Source organism: Myxocyprinus asiaticus, chromosome 25, assembly GCF_019703515.2.
Source record: "Myxocyprinus asiaticus isolate MX2 ecotype Aquarium Trade chromosome 25, UBuf_Myxa_2, whole genome shotgun sequence".
In the NCBI taxonomy this organism is placed as follows: Eukaryota; Metazoa; Chordata; class Actinopteri; order Cypriniformes; family Catostomidae; genus Myxocyprinus; species Myxocyprinus asiaticus.
In genome coordinates this window covers 2,688,045-2,704,029 of record NC_059368.1, presented here as the reverse complement: position 1 = coordinate 2,704,029, position 15,985 = coordinate 2,688,045, and the positions used below count along the sequence as shown (strand labels likewise).

Sequence of the window (15,985 nt, the reverse complement as noted above, 5' to 3'; positions counted from 1 at the left end):
TTTCCCGTCCTCTTCTTTAATAAAAGCACAAATCAAGGTTTAATTGAGGCACTTACAATGGAAGTCAATGGATCCAATATTTGGAGGGTTTAAAGGCAGAAATGTGAAGCTTATAATTTTATAAAAGCACTTTCATTCATACTTCTGTTAAAACTTGTGAATTATTTGAGCTGTAAAGTTGTTTAAATCATCATTACAGTCATTGTAGTGTTTTAGGGTTTGCTTACATTACATCATCATGGCAACAAAGTTGTAAAATTGGCTATAACTTTACACAGATGTGGTTAGTAAGTGATTTTATCACACTTAAATCATGTTAACACACATATTGTTTTTGTGGCTATACTTTTAAAACAGCGAGTTTTTATTTTATTTTAACATTTATGTATTGGCTCCATTGACTTCCATTGCAAGTTTTTTTTTTTTTTTTTTTTTTTTTAAGAAAATGAGGGACGAGTCGAAATATTTTATTTGTAGTAATCAACATTATGCCACAAATGCTATCGATTGACCTCAACTTGTGCTGTACATTTCCTTTAATCTGTTTGGCCAGCTGGTCTCCAAGCTAAAAATTCCCCAAAATCTCTAAAACCAGCCAACTGAACTGCAGGACCAGCCTCGGTGACCAGCTAATCAACTTAGGCTGGTTTAAGCAGTTTTGTTTTTTAGCAGGGCAGCCCTTCATGCAGTATGGTATGACTCACACATTTATACATTTTCATATTATCTGGAATTTTCTAAAACTACCAGTGCAAAATTTAATCAATCCCGACTTTTATTATGAAAACGCGTCTCGATGTGTGTGCGCGGCTTCCGGCGTCTGGCAGGTAGTTTGGTTGCACGCGCATGTGTCGGTGACGCCGGAGCCCTGTGCGTTTCACAGTGGAGATAAAAACTCACCAGCGATGACCAACCGAAAACCTTTCGTGCAACTTTAATCCGAGAAGATGTCAGATGTCACCAAAACCGTCCAAAAGTGGCACGCGAGTTTTAAAAAGGGCACGGACTTTGATTCTTGGGGGCAGCTGGTGGAAGCCATCGATGAATATCAAATGTAAGTTGCGCATTTATGATCAAAATTCATGCAAATCTTTTTCGATCTCTAAATCAGACCGATTTATAATCGCATAAGCATTTTCTCCAATAGAACACATTGCATTCTTTAAATGACAAGTGATGCATTGCTTTTCCTGTCATAAGTGCTCGTTGTAGTTTTACTTGTACTTTATTGTGCATGATCATGCAGTTACATTAAATGCATTAAATGCATGCTTGATGTGCCTGAGATGCAGTGAGAAAAATAACTGTCTGACAGCATGTTTGCATTATTTGTCGCGCGCCACACCCTCGTCCAGCACTGGGTGGAATTTCACTGTGTCTGTTCTAATCTGAATGAATGCCATTTAGGTCAGTGTTCAAACACAACTGTTCACCCTTCAAGCTGTTTTTCAAGCTGTAGTTTTGCCTTTATGACTTTATCCAGTTTAAGCACATTTGGCACACATGGCAGTACCCATGAGAGGACCCTCTGAATGTAGAATAAAACAGCTTTTATATTATAAGGTTACTGATATGACTAGAGTCCTCATCTCATGTGAGAGCTCATTCATGTGTTTCAAATTTACTATTTATTTCTTTGGGAGTAAAGCGTTTTTTAATGATGAAAAAATGACTGAGTGCAACTTTAAACCCCAAAAATGAAAATTCTCTCATCATTTACTCACCCTCATGCCATCCCAGATGTGTGTGACTTTCTTTCTTCTGCTGGACACAAACGAAGATTTTTAGAAGAGTATTTCCACTCTGTTGGTCCATACAATGCAAGTGAATGGGTGCCAGAATTTTGAAGCTCCAAAATGCACATAAAGGCAGCATAAAAGTAATCTATACAACACCAGTGGTTTAATCCATGTCTATTAGAAGGGATATGATATGTGTGGGTGAGAAACAGATTAATATTTGTCCTTTTTTACTATAAATTCTTCCTGCCCAGTTGTTGGCGATATGCACGAAAAATGCAAATTGCCAAAAACAAACATAAAGTGGGGATTTATAGTAAAAAAGGACATAAATATTGATCGGTTTCTCACCCAAACCTATCATATCACTTCTGATGACATGGATTAAACCACTGGCGTCGTATAGATTACTTTTATGCTGCCTTTATGTGCTTTTTGGAGCTTCAAAGTTCTGGCACCCATTCACTTGCATTGTATGGACCTACAGAGCTGAGATATTCTTCTAAAAATCTTCGTTTGTGTTCAGCAGAAGAAAGAAAGTCATACACATCTGGGATGGCATGAGGGGAGAAAGTAAACTAATGCAGCTTAATGAAATGTTAATGCAAGTGTCAGTTTCAGTTCTGGTAATGATGAAAACGACATTCTGTCATTTACTGATCAATTACTGTGATGTTTCTTCAGACTTGCGAGGCAACTTCAGAAAGAGATTCATTCATCATCAAACTCGCATGATTTCACTGAGGAACAGAAGGTATGGTGACAGCTGTCAATAACTATTTAAAATGACATTACAGTAAATAAAATAGAGATCACAAACTGCTTTTTATAAATTTAGATATTTAGTCATTTCCTTTATTATCTTACAAATATTTATATTTTTACTTTGCCAGAAAACCCTGGGAAAATGTGCAACATGCCTTGAAATGCGAAGTGCAGCCTTACAGGTTAGTAGTGATATGGGTTGTTACCTGATTATTCTTGCATGTGACACTGTTAATATGGGATTGTTTTTATTTTTTATTATGTGTTTTATTATTATAGTATTCTTTTGTGGGCATGTTTTAGCTGAAATCCTATCTTTGTTTTTGTTAGTGCACACAATCTCAAGAGGAGTTCAAGTTAGAAGACCTGAAAAAACTGGAACCCAGTATGTACATACAGTTTGTGAATATAAACAAATTTAAGAAAATCTGTTTAGATATTCAGAGAACTAATATGTGTTATTTTTCTGTTTCTCAACAGTTATTAAGAACATTCTGACTTGCAACATAGATTTCCCTTTTGATGTCCAGCCAGTGCCTTTGAGGTAATTCTATTCTAATTCTATAATGTTAGTAGTACATCTCATGCTTTGAAGAGTGATATTTTTCAATAATATCTCTTGTTCTTTCACATTAATTGTTTGTCCTCATTCCTTTTAGGAAAATGTTTGCACCAGGAGAGGAGGAAAACCTAGAGGTGGAAGAAGAGTCGGATGCTGATACTGGTGTGGGTTCGACTCCATCGTTCCCCGCTAGAGTGCCAGGTGCTTCAATCTTTTTTCTTTTCTTTTTTTTTTTTTTTTCCCAATTCCCAGTACGCTCTAAGTCCTCGTGGTGGTGTATTGACCTCCGCGTCTGAGACCGTCAATCCGCGCATCTTATCACGTGGCTTGTTGAGCGCGTTACCGTGGAGACGTAGTGTGTGTGGAGGCTTCACGCTATTCTCTGCGGCATCCATGCACAACTCACCACGCGCCCCATCGAGAGCGAGAACCACATTATAGCGACCACGAGGGGGTTACCCCATGTGACTCTACCCTCCCTAGCAACCGGGCCAATTTGGTTGCTTAGGAGACCATGCTGGATTTTAACTTGCGACTCCAGGTGTGGTAGTCAGCGTCTTTACTCACTGAGCTACCCAGGCCCCCCACAGGTGCTTCATTCTTTAACCGACCCCATAATTACTGCTGCATTAACTTGTCTTGCACTTTACAAGACCATATTGTTACTGTAATAATAATTGCATACAATAGACATTTACCTACCACTTTATAATAAAGATTTCTTAAAATTAGTAATACATTTTGTATTATTGTGATCCACTAATATAAAGATCTTAAAATCATGCCATTTAAAATTGTTTCTTCAACTTCTGCAAATTCATATCTCAAAAGGTTGTTTATTATTTATGTATTTTTTTTATTAAAACTAACAGATGTAAAAAATATTTTTAATTTTTTTTTTATATACAGTATGTGTGTTAGATATGTGTTTTTATTGATATTTTATTTTTGCTATTTTTCAAATGTCTTTTTTTGTATAGAGTTGAGATTTAGTCTTGTCCCAGTCCCACACTTTTAATATTAAACGAAAAAATGCATTATAAAAATACAAATTATAACATGATTAAAACCACAATCATCTAACCAAAGAGTTAAATAAACATAAACCATTTCAGTATTTACTGTGTGAAAATTATTTTTCAATTTATCAAAATGTTTGACTGTCTCACGGTTGAAGCGTCATTTCTACCACACCAATCACTACCAACTAATAAAGTTTGTTTCAAAAGTTAGCGTACTTGTTAACCAAGTGGACAAAAAGAGCATGCTTGAGATGAAATATGAGACAAAAAGAAAACTCAAGGGAAATATAACTTTTTATTGGGCGTCATTTCCAATCAAGCTGTAACTTTGGCAAATTTCGCAAAAAGTGTTGAAATATAATTTTAATTGTGTGTATTTAGGATGTATTAAATGTTAGCTATGAAATTAATCTCAGCCGAGACAAAGGAGTCGGTCATTGTATTTGAAAAACGTTAAAAAATGATATTTTCAGGGGCCAGGGTAGCTCAGCGAGGATTGACGCTGACTACCACCCCTGGAGTCGCGAGTTCAAAGCCAGCCAGATCTCCTAAGCAACCAAATTGGCCTGGTTGCTAGGGAGGGTAGAGTCACATGGGGTAACCTCCTCGTGGTCATGATTAGTGGTTCTCGCTCTCAATGGGGTGTGTGGTAAGTTGTGCATGGATCGTGGAGAGTAGCATGAGCCTCCACATGCTGTGAGTCTCCGCGGTGTCATGCACAATGAGTCACGTGATAAGATGCACGGATTGACGGTCTCAGAAGCGGAGGCAACTGAGACTTGTCCTCTGCCTCCCGGATTGAGGTGAGTAACCGCTCCACCACGAGGACCTACTAAGTAGTGGGAATTGGGCATTCCATATTGGGAGAAAAGGGGATTTAAAAAAAAAAAACTATTTTCATCAGCATCATTTCCAGCACAGATTTCTATTAAAAACAATACAGAATTTGAGAGGTGCGTGAAATGACACCGTGCTGGGAATTTTCATCACAAAAGTGACACAAATCTCCTGTGATGCGTAACAATGTTTAAAATGTTTTAACGAGACTTTACCGTGCCCAAAGCTGTCCGTTTTACAGTTTTTCTAAATATGAAACATCGCCAAACAACGTATACGTTTTTATTCATTTGAGTTTGTATTATGTAATGATCATTTGTTTGACATTTTTGACAGGTACTTTGTTGCCACGGTTACCCTCAGAGCCTGGAATGACTCTCCTCACACTAACGATAGAGAAGATTGGGCTAAAAGATGCAGGACAGTGTATAGACCCTTACATTACAGTCAGTGTTAAAGGTCTGCATACTAACTCAACAATAACTTTATGAATATGTTATTGTCCAGATATAAAGTTCTAATTATTCTCCAGTGTTCACACTTTTTTCCCTCCTCAGATCAGAACGGAATTGATTTGAACCCAGTTCAAGACACTCCAGTGGCAACACGAAAAGAAGACACGTACATTCATTTCAGAGTGAATGTGGAAATCCAGAAACATCTAGAAAAACTACCCAAAGGTCTCATTTTACTGTAGAAGGGTGTGGTTTTAGTGAGAGTCACATCGCTTGCCAGCATTTTCGTATCTACTATAAGTGAACTTTATGAATGTTGTATTTCTGTATTCTCTAGGTGCTGCTATTTTCTTTGAATTCAAACACTACAAACCCAAGAAAACGTTTACCAGCACTAAGTGTTTTGCTTTCATGGAAATGGATGAAATCAAACCAGGTCCCATTGTTATAGAACTGTGAGTGCCAGTAGATGATGCATTATTTTCTATTTGTGAGTCACGTTATTGCACAATGCATGAATGCAGTTGTTCAATTTGATTTTAGGTATAAGAAACCAACTGACTTCAAGAGGAAAAAACTCAACCTCCTGACCAAGAAACCACTCTACCTGCACCTAAATCAAACTTTGCACAAAGACTAAACACATATCCCACAGCCGAGAATGTGACTGACATAAATGGACCACATTCATTCGGTTTCTGGTGCTGACCGGTTCAATTTGGAGCATCATCTCTTTCATTCCCTGCAATATCAGACTCTTTATCCCAGATCTCCAGTCCAGCCGTTGGGACGCCGTAGCCTTCATATCAGGAGAACTTGGTGCTTTGAATTCTGAACAAATGCTCTGTATGATGATTTCTGATGCAAACAGATAGATATACATTGAAGTTTAGGCAATGCAACTCCCCATTGGTCTTTGTGTTTTTATTGTTTTAAAACCATTATGTTACAGACGGGCGTATTGCCACGTTTGGCAATGGCCAAGCTGTTCAGTCATGTCAATTCGTTGGCCAATTTGGAAAGCACACCTATGGCTAAAAATGCAATTTTTAGGACTACACACTGAACATCAATTGAGTTCAATCAAGTCTCTGTCAGCATGCTAATCAAAAGATGAAGAACCTTTCAGCCTTATTATTATTACACTATGTAACACAATTTTTGTTCCTGGGTAGTAAGTGTTATTTCCTAATTGCTTATGCCTCAAAAGTATAGAAATTTATTCTATTATTCCCCACAGACTTTGCTTTTGTGATATTTTGAAATGTACTTATTTCCAATGAGAAAACGGGCGAATTTGTGTCTTCGTTCACATAAAGTCCAAAAAAACTACATATGAATCCAAAATCCTTCTTTATCTGTGGTCCGACGAAGACCACACCGGTCACTGGCTTTGACCTTTGCCTCAGACAGCTTAGGGAACAAGTCTTGAAGGTACTTGAAGGCCGACTCCTTATCTAGAGCTCTGACAAATTGTTTCATAAGGCCCAATTTGATGTGCAGTTGTGGCATCAGCACCTTCCGGGGGTCCACCAGTGGCTCCCACTTGATGTTGTTCCTCCCCACAGAGAACTCGGACCGCTGTGGCCAGTCCCGCCTGTGGTAGTGCGCCTTGCTGTCCCAAAGGCAAAGATAAAAGGGAAACTTGCTAAAACCACCTTGGAGACCCATCAGGAATGTCACCATTTTGGAGTCTCCTATGACCTCCCAGCCATACTCATCATACTTCAAGGCGTCCAGCAAGGTCTTGATGCTGTTGTAATCCTCTTTGACGTGCACTGAGTGAGCCAGGGGAAGAGATGGGTACTTGTTACCAATATGGACCAGCACAGCTTTGAATATCACTATAGTATAAATACATGTTAATTTGGACATGTTGTTTTTTTCTGACTTTATGTGAACGAAAAGTCACAAATCCGCCCGTTTCTCATTGGAAATGGGTAAATTTCAAAATATCACTGTCGTGGCCACAAAAGCAAAGTTTGTGGGGAATAACAGCCATTTTCTATACTTTTGAGGCATAAGCAATTAGGAAATAACACTTACTACCCAGGAACAACAAAAAATGTGTTACACAGTGTTATTAAATACCCTAAAAGACAACACTGGAAGTCTCAAATACATATTTGGTTTTTGACATATCTGTATTTTCTCTTTACTCACTATACAATGGAGATCAACAGCTGTTTTCTGTGCAATATAAACCATTACCTAGCATTCATTTTCGATTTAAAGCAATGGCTTTTGGCTCATAATAATGAGCATCGAGTACTCTTTGATGGACATTGATAAAGACAGTAAAAGTCATGAAACTTGTCCACATGTTGGAGCCTCGGAATCTATGAAAACTATGGATAAAATCTAAATAAGTGTTGCATATCTATAAAGACTATATACAGTATGTGGTTTGATGGAAGATGCTTGTTGTGGGGCGGATTATTAGAGCTTTTTCAAATGTCTCATTTCTAATAAATGACAATGCTGCTTGAATCAGGAATATTTTATTAATATAATATCATTAATATGTACTATCAGTTATGAGAAGGTGAACTGCAGCCTGCAATATCAGTCTCTCCATGAGGAAACATATAACTGTAATTAAAAAGCTCTATTCTTATAGCAAACTAATAAAAAGCAATGCAATGTCTTAAATAGAGTTTATGGTTATTTAGTTCCTTGGAACAGGTTATGGGTGAATCACCAGAGAGAATAATGGGAATTACAAAAATGCAAAACACATTATGGCAATGCAACGTATGGGGAGTGGGTGGGTTGTGCTTAAATGTCAAAACAATGCAAAAATGGTCTTACAAATAGGCTTCATGATGCAAAATATCATTTCTTGTATCTTTTGATTTTGGGGCGAAATGTGACCTAGTCATGTTTTTGTGAGATTCAGCCTTAAATGCTGTATTTGACACTGGCATGATTAATCATTAAATGCAAATTTCCTAAACTAATTTATGCCAAATGCATCCTCAATGGAACGGCTGACTCCACTGAGTTCCTGTTCGATCAGCAATAGGGGAAAGGATGTTGACATGAATGTCACAGAAATGCTGGATTTCCCAGTAAACAAATCTTAAGACTTTTCTTACAACATGAACTAGAAGCAAAAGCAGTTTTATTCAACTCATTCATTCCCAGGAATTTAATGCCACTGTTTTTTTCCTAAACAGTTTCTTCCCTAAGATTTGAACACGTGATGCAGACACTCTTATTGCAACATCCTTTCAACACACTTTCTGAAATATTTGACTAATATCAAAGAAAACACTATATGACAAAATATATTTAAAAAAAAAGTTGGTTGGTTTGTTTCCGAGAGCATTGCATCAAAACCCCAGAAAAGCATCGTTCATTGGGCCTCATTCATTAAAACGAGAGCAAAACAAATGATTAAATAAATTGACAAATTTTGAGAATTAAAATGAAGAATATGCTGTTTGTTGCATTTACATAAAACAATTCTTGCGTAAATTGTATTCTATTAAATTCTGCAAACTGAATGTAATGAATGAGTAATTTTTTCGTAAAACCATTCTTGTATTAATTCTGTGAATTGAATGCGATAAACAGTATTGTCACCCTGAACTGAATGCAACAGTTTACATAATAGCTTTACAACAAATTAACCTGAAAATCTGTTGCATTAAATGTGATTGTTCGTTTTTTTACAATTTACACAAGAATGATTTAATGAACAATTTACATAAAAATTGGTCTGCTTGTGTTTCATGAAGGAGCTCCATTGCCAGTAAATTTACAGTTCTGCAAAAACATAATCGTCCAACATCCATTAATACAATTACATGGTGTACAGATGATTTATGTGCTGTTATGTCAACTGTTGAGTAATACGGTAAGATGAAAGGTCAGTTGAACAATGATGAACAATATACTAAAAGAAGTTCATCGGTTTCAACTGTGCACGATTTTGGTTACGTTATCAATGTCTGATTTCTGGGAATATTTTTATTGTATATGCAGCTGAAAGAAATGTACAAATACTTTGTCAATATGACATCATATGTGCCTTTCCGCTAGGAAAAGAAATGACAAGAACAGACGTACAACAAATCAAAACACTAAATCGGACTAAAAGCGACTCGAGCAGAAATATTTGTTCAGAATTGGTGAAAAAGGCATAAAAATACTTCATGAATAGTTTGTCTTGCGTTCGAACATATTTATGTCAGATTGGTTCAAACAATATCCCAGGATGCATCAGCTCTGGGTGAGTGGTAGATATAATTTATCCATATGACAACCATAAACACAAGTTACGTTGCCTTCTGTATATTAAACTATTTCCATAGGAAAGTCTTGCAAACTTATAAAATCAAAACCCTCAATTTGTCACAAATGTCTTACTGAAATAAGCTTAAATGAAATGGAAAACAAAATCAAACAACTGAGATTTAAAGTGGCATTTTGATGTTAAAAGTATTGAAAAGAATAGGGACCAAACAAAGAAATTCATGAAGCCTGGAAAAATTGTTCAGGTAACAGTTCGTTCAAGGTTCCGCCGTTGCGGAGTTTTCTGCGTCCTGCGGCGCCCCCTGCTGATGGAAGTCATCTGTGGGGGGGTTTTGCGCTAATGTGGCATTCTCCTCACCGTCCCTAGAGGTCTGAACTGTTAGTGAAGGGGGCCCCAGGAAGCCCCGGCCCCTATACGGTAGCGGAACCATCGCTCCAGGGGGTGGAAGAGGTCCGGGAGGGAAGGGCCGAGGAGGAAGCCCACGAGGTATGTAAAATTCAGGTGGTGGGGGGAGCGGGCCTCGACCTGAGCAAACAAACCAAAGTGATATTTCACTTCTGTGTGAATAAAGACGTGTAATTCACTAGTAACTAAGCAAAGACAATACACTGAATAGTTATCACATATTCTAATTTTTGTTGCTAATGTAAAAATCAATATTGTGAATTCCTCATGTGGCATTTTATAGGTTTTAAAATGTTTTTGTAAACTGTGTGTAAAATATGTTTGCAAATACTGCTGTTTGAGCCATTTTTGATCAAATAAATAAATATAAATATTGAATAGTGTCAAAAGCTGTTTTTCCTATATACAGTGGTGTGAAAAAGTGTTTGTCCCCTTCCTGATTTCTTATTTTTTTGCATGTTTGTCACACTTAAATGTTTCAGATCATCAAACAAGTTTAAATATTAGTCAAAGATAACACAAGTAAACACAAAATGCAGTTTTTAAATGAAGGTTGTTATTATTAAGGGAAAACAAAATCCAAACCTACATGGCCCTGTGTGAAAAAGTGTTTGCCCCACCTGTTAAAACATAACTTAACTGTGGTTTATCACACCTGAGTTCAATTTCTCTAGCCACACCCAGGCCTGATTACTGCCACACCTGTTCTCAATCAAGAAATCACTTAAATAGGACCTGCCTGACAAAGTGAAGTAGACCAAAAGATCTTCAAAAGCTAGACATCATGCCGAGATCCAAAGAAATTCAGGAACAAATGAGAAAGAAAGTAATTGAGATCTATCAGTCTGGAAAAGGTTATAAAGCCATTTCTAAAGCTTTGGGACTCCAGAGAACCACAGCGAGAGCCATTATCCACAAATGGTGAAAACATGGAACAGTGGTGAACCTTCCCAGGAGTGGCCGGCCGACCAAAATTACCCCAAGAGCGCAGCAACGACTCATCCAAGAGGTCACAAAAGACCCCACAACAACATCCAAAGAACTGCAGGCCTCACTTGCCTCAGTTAAGGTCAGTGTTCATGACTCCACCATAAGAAAGAGACTGGGCAAAAATGGCCTGCATGGCAGAGTTCCAAGACGAAAACCACTGCTGAGCAAAATGAACATTTAAGGCTCATCTCATTTTTGCCAGAAAACATCTTGATGATCCCCAAGACTTTTGGGAAAATACTCTGTGGACTGACGAGACAAAAGTTGAACTTTTTGGAAGGTGTGTGTCCCATTACATCTGGCGTAAAAGTAACACCGCATTTCAGAAAAAGAACATCATACCAACAGTAAAATATGGTGGTGGTAGTGTGATGGTCTGGGGCTGTTTTGCTGCTTCAGGACCTGGAAGACTTGCTGTGATAAATGGAACCATGAATTCTGCTGTCTACCAAAAAATCCTGAAGGAGAATGTCCGGCCATCTGTTCGTGACCTCAAGCTGAAGCGAACTTGGGTTCTGCAGCAGGACAATGATCCAAAACACACCAGCAAGTCCACCTCTGAATGGCTGAAGAAAAACAAAATGAAGACTTTGGAGTGGCCTAGTCAAAGTCCTGACCTGAATCCTATTGAGATGCGGTGGCATGACCTTAAAAAGGCAGTTCATGCTCGAAAACCCTCCGATGTGGCTGAATTACAACAATTCTGCAAAGATGAGTGGGCCAAAATTCCTCCACAGCGCTGTAAAAGACTCATTGCAAGTTATCGCAAACGCTTGATTGCAGTTGTTGCTGCTAAGGGTGGCCCAACTAGTTATTAGGTTTAGGGGGCAATCACTTTTTCACACAGGGCCATGTAGGTTTGGATTTTGTTTTCCCTTAATAATAACAAACTTCATTTAAAAACTGCATTTTGTGTTTACTTGTGTTATCTTTGGCTAACATTTAAACTTGTTTGATGATCTGAAACATTTAAGTGTGACAAACATGCAAAAAAATAAGAAATCAGGAAGGGGGCAAACACTTTTTCACACCACTGTGTGTATATATATATATATATATATATATATATATATATATACACACACACACACACCTATGGTATTGTGGCAAAAATTGCGATAAGAATAATCAACAATTATTTTTGACAATCGTGCAGCTGTAACCGGTACTAACGTTTGGGCTGTGGGTGCAATGACAGTGTCTCACCAAAAGGTGGCGGTACTGGTCCATATGGGCCAATCGGAGGAGGGGGGCCATAAGACTCCATGGGCGGTGGTCTGAAGCGCGGTTCAGGGCCGAGGGGAGGGCCAGGGGGCATCATGGGAGGATGGCCATTGGGCGGTCTGACCATAAAAGGAGGCGGGCCGTTGATCGGAACTGGTCCCCCCATGACTGGGGGTCCATACGGCTTTAGTGGGACGTTCTGTGGCGGGACAGGAGAGTCACGGATGGGAGATGGGAGGAAGGAACCCTGGTTCTGAGATTTAGACCGCTGAAACAGAATACATACAAGAGATTATGGTAAAACTCGAGACAAACTAGAGTCCTCATGTGGTTTTATGATGGTTTACTGTTAACTGAACCACAGTACGGCCAGAAACATACTCTACACAAGCAAACACAGACATGAATGCTTGACCAACATAAACAGGCGTGATCCAGTCTTACGTGCATATCGTTAATGTTCTTGTGTTGCTGTGGCGGTAACAAACCTCAATAATCAAGGGGGCGCTAGAGTTACCTCTATTTTCCTGTAACCTGTTTGAAAATAATTGGTACTTTTGCAATTTTGCTTTGTGATACTAGTTGCGGAGAAATGACATTACTGCAGCTTATAGCTACCTTGTTCAGCAAGATTCTCTTATTGCATAAAATAAATGCATGTGTATCTTGTATGAAGGACCAGGAGTGACACTTAAAAAAAATTAAATAAATAAATCAATTATCAATGTATTACTTCAAACATAAAAATACTAATAAATCACTTTTAATTTAAAATGTGCATTTAAAAATGATTTCGTTTTATTGAAATATATAAGATGAAATAAAAAATAAAAACAAAAGATGGACAAAAACTGTTTAATAGGTGTATGTATTAGTCCATTTAAAATTATTTGTTTTATTGCTATATTTAACTAGATTTTGAAAAAATGAATTAAATATTTATATATTTAAATATATTAAATATTTAAATATTTATTTGTCTATTTAAAAATTATTTTTTTAATTTTATTGTTATATTTAACTATTTCAAAAGATGAAGTAACAGGACAAAGCAAAAAAATAAATAAATAAATAAATCAGTTGTAAATGTCTTCATTTGTCGATTTAAAACCAATTTATTTTATTGTAATATTGAACTACATTTGAAAAAAATGTATTAAACAGTTTTAAATATGTCTATTTAATTGTCCATTTAAAAACGATTAATTTATTAGTTATAAAACTTATATTTCAAAAGATGAATAAATGTACACTTATTTGTCCATTTAAAAATATTAATTATTTTACTGTTATGCTTAACTAAACTTAACATTATTTATTTGTCCATTTAAAAAAATATTTTGTTATATTTAATACATTTTTAAAAGATGAATTTAATAACAGAAAATATGTCTATTAAATACATTTTTAATGAAAAAAAAAAAAAGATTAATCTTTAAAAGGTTAATAAAATGTTTAAAAATGTCTATTTATTTGTCCATTAAAAAAAAAAAAAAAAAAGATAATTTATTATTTGGTTATATTGCACTACATTTAAAACCATGAATAATAAAAAACAAAAATAGTTTTAAATAGGTCTACAAATTTGTACATTTAAAAAGTATTTTATTATTTCCATTTTTATGTTTGAATTAATAAATCGATCTTTTAACAAATTGATGATTTAAGTGTCACTCCTAGTCCTTCATAACCTTTATTTGCACTGTGCTATGCACTGTGATCGGACACATTTTGGAAAGTAACAACGCATGATCGTACTTGCGTAGAGTATGTTTTGAGCCAAAGCCATGCACCAGAAAGAGCCCATAACTCACTCACAAACATGAGTTTTGTTAAACATACCACAATGTTGAGCATAAGACCCACACAGTGATTAGAAAGTAAAGAAACGTTTCTTGGTCAACAAAATACTCGTAATGTTTATCAGACTCAAAAGAACAAGATCATTGCCTTTCATATCCAGAAAACAGCTGTCAAAAGCCATGAGTAATAGCCACTGTCATGTCAGAAGTGTGGAATCGGCAACCCGCCATTATGAACTTCAGATTGTGCACAAACCAGCCCATTTCCATCCCAGCACCAAATACCAGTACTCACAGGTTCTACAGGGTCAGATGAGACCTGCTCTGAGGCCTCGGCCTTCTCTATGACTGGTGCGGTCTGCTTTGAAGCAAACACACCCACCAAGGTTTAGTGGACAAAGAAAAACTAGAGATTTACATGGCCATAGTTGAAACAAAAACTGAGGGAGATTTACTTTGGTACTTCCTATTTTCACATTTAATGAAATCACTACATCAGATCTCAAAGAAAAGACAACATGAAAATTAAGATCCTCACCATGGGTCCATCATGTGCACATGGAGATGACGTCATGGGAGAGAACATTTCTGAAAAAAAACATACAAAATGATTAGATTGATTTGTTTTTATTCTGATTCACAGTAGATTCAATTCTGATACGATTTGACTCTATTCTGATTCATTTTGGTTCATTCTGATTATAATGTGCATTTTGCTTACATATTAAAAGAATGATTTCATTTTATGCTGATGCACAAGTTCTCGATTTGATTCCATTTTCGATATATTTCAGCTATAATGTGATTTTTTTTTTTATATACTGAAGAATGATTTGATACTGATTCATTTGGGTATATTAGTTATAACGTGCATTTTGCTTGCATATATGTGCCCGACCGATATTTTCGGCCGATATTAGCCATTCACCGATATATCGGTATCACCGTATATTTTACCGATATGCGCAGATATGAATTTTTTTTTTCAGAACATACAGTGCAGAAACAATGCTTCAGAATTGGTGTCATAGCGTAGTTTGTCCAGCAGAGCGCGCTCCGTGTCTTCTCCGTAAATTGCTAAATAGTTTGTGAACTACATACTGGAAAGTTAATAAACAATGACCCCATCATATTATATAACTAATATAACGTTAACCCTGTCCCTGACAACCATGTCACTCATGTTTATCACATCTGTTTGTGTTAGCCAGCTATAGTTTGTCAGTGCAGTCAGTAATGTAGCAGATTGAAAGGTAAACATCAGAGCATCTTTCTGCAGCTCAGCAGACAACGGTGCGGTGGTGGATTGCGTCTGTTGAGTGTTGATTTCACGCTATGTTATTACCTTGTTGGTGAGACAAAAGGCTGGAAAGTAAATAAAGTCCATCTTTTACTCTCTGTGACAACGAGCTTATAGCTAACTAGCTAACCACGTAGCTACTTTCATTGTTGTCAGCTGAGTGGAAGCTAATGTGTAAACATGTATTCACCAAACTGTTTTGTTCAGGATTCACAGTTTGGTACCCCCTTCAACTGAACAATTCCAGTCGTGGCATTTATAAAATGAAATATTTAAAATCTGGTTTTCCAGACATTCAAATAGGATACGTAATAAATGTAGATTTAATAAACAGTATATTTGCCCTGTGTAAATAATAATATATAGGAACTGTATCTAAAATAAATGAGGGGTGATACATACTAATACAACAGGCTGGAAAAATAGACATTTATTAATTTTAGTATCCTATATATATTTTGAATGTGTTGCAACTTGACACCAGGCAACGCACCCTGAAAACGGCATCGTTATATCGGTTTCATACTGAAGAGCCACTTAAAAGTACGTTTTCTCTCGCTCTCGTAAATGTAAACGAGTGTAAATGTCAAAATCATCATATAAGTCGAAAGGACTGATGCCTG

General features: G+C 36.7%; 2 protein-coding genes across 2 annotated transcripts in view; one reads left to right on the top strand and one right to left on the bottom strand.

The window, feature by feature from the left end:
• The first annotated feature begins 837 nt into the window (after positions 1-837).
• Positions 838-6,062, top strand: LOC127416343 (axin interactor, dorsalization-associated protein-like). The gene is made up of 10 exons (XM_051655654.1): positions 838-1,054; positions 2,424-2,493; positions 2,633-2,686; positions 2,835-2,889; positions 2,985-3,048; positions 3,164-3,267; positions 5,262-5,384; positions 5,483-5,605; positions 5,718-5,835; positions 5,924-6,062. Exons 1-10 carry the CDS (start codon positions 948-950, stop codon positions 6,018-6,020), a joined length of 915 nt encoding a protein of 304 aa, XP_051511614.1. The 5' UTR covers positions 838-947; the 3' UTR covers positions 6,021-6,062.
• Positions 6,063-8,487: 2,425 nt separating this feature from the next.
• Positions 8,488-15,985, bottom strand: part of LOC127416294 (transport and Golgi organization protein 1 homolog) — a 45,171-nt gene continuing 37,673 nt past the window's right edge. The window contains 4 exon segments of the mRNA XM_051655560.1: positions 8,488-10,166; positions 12,243-12,528; positions 14,358-14,423; positions 14,601-14,650. Of these exon segments, the coding sequence (XP_051511520.1) occupies positions 9,898-10,166; positions 12,243-12,528; positions 14,358-14,423; positions 14,601-14,650 (671 nt within the window). The 3' untranslated portion in view covers positions 8,488-9,897.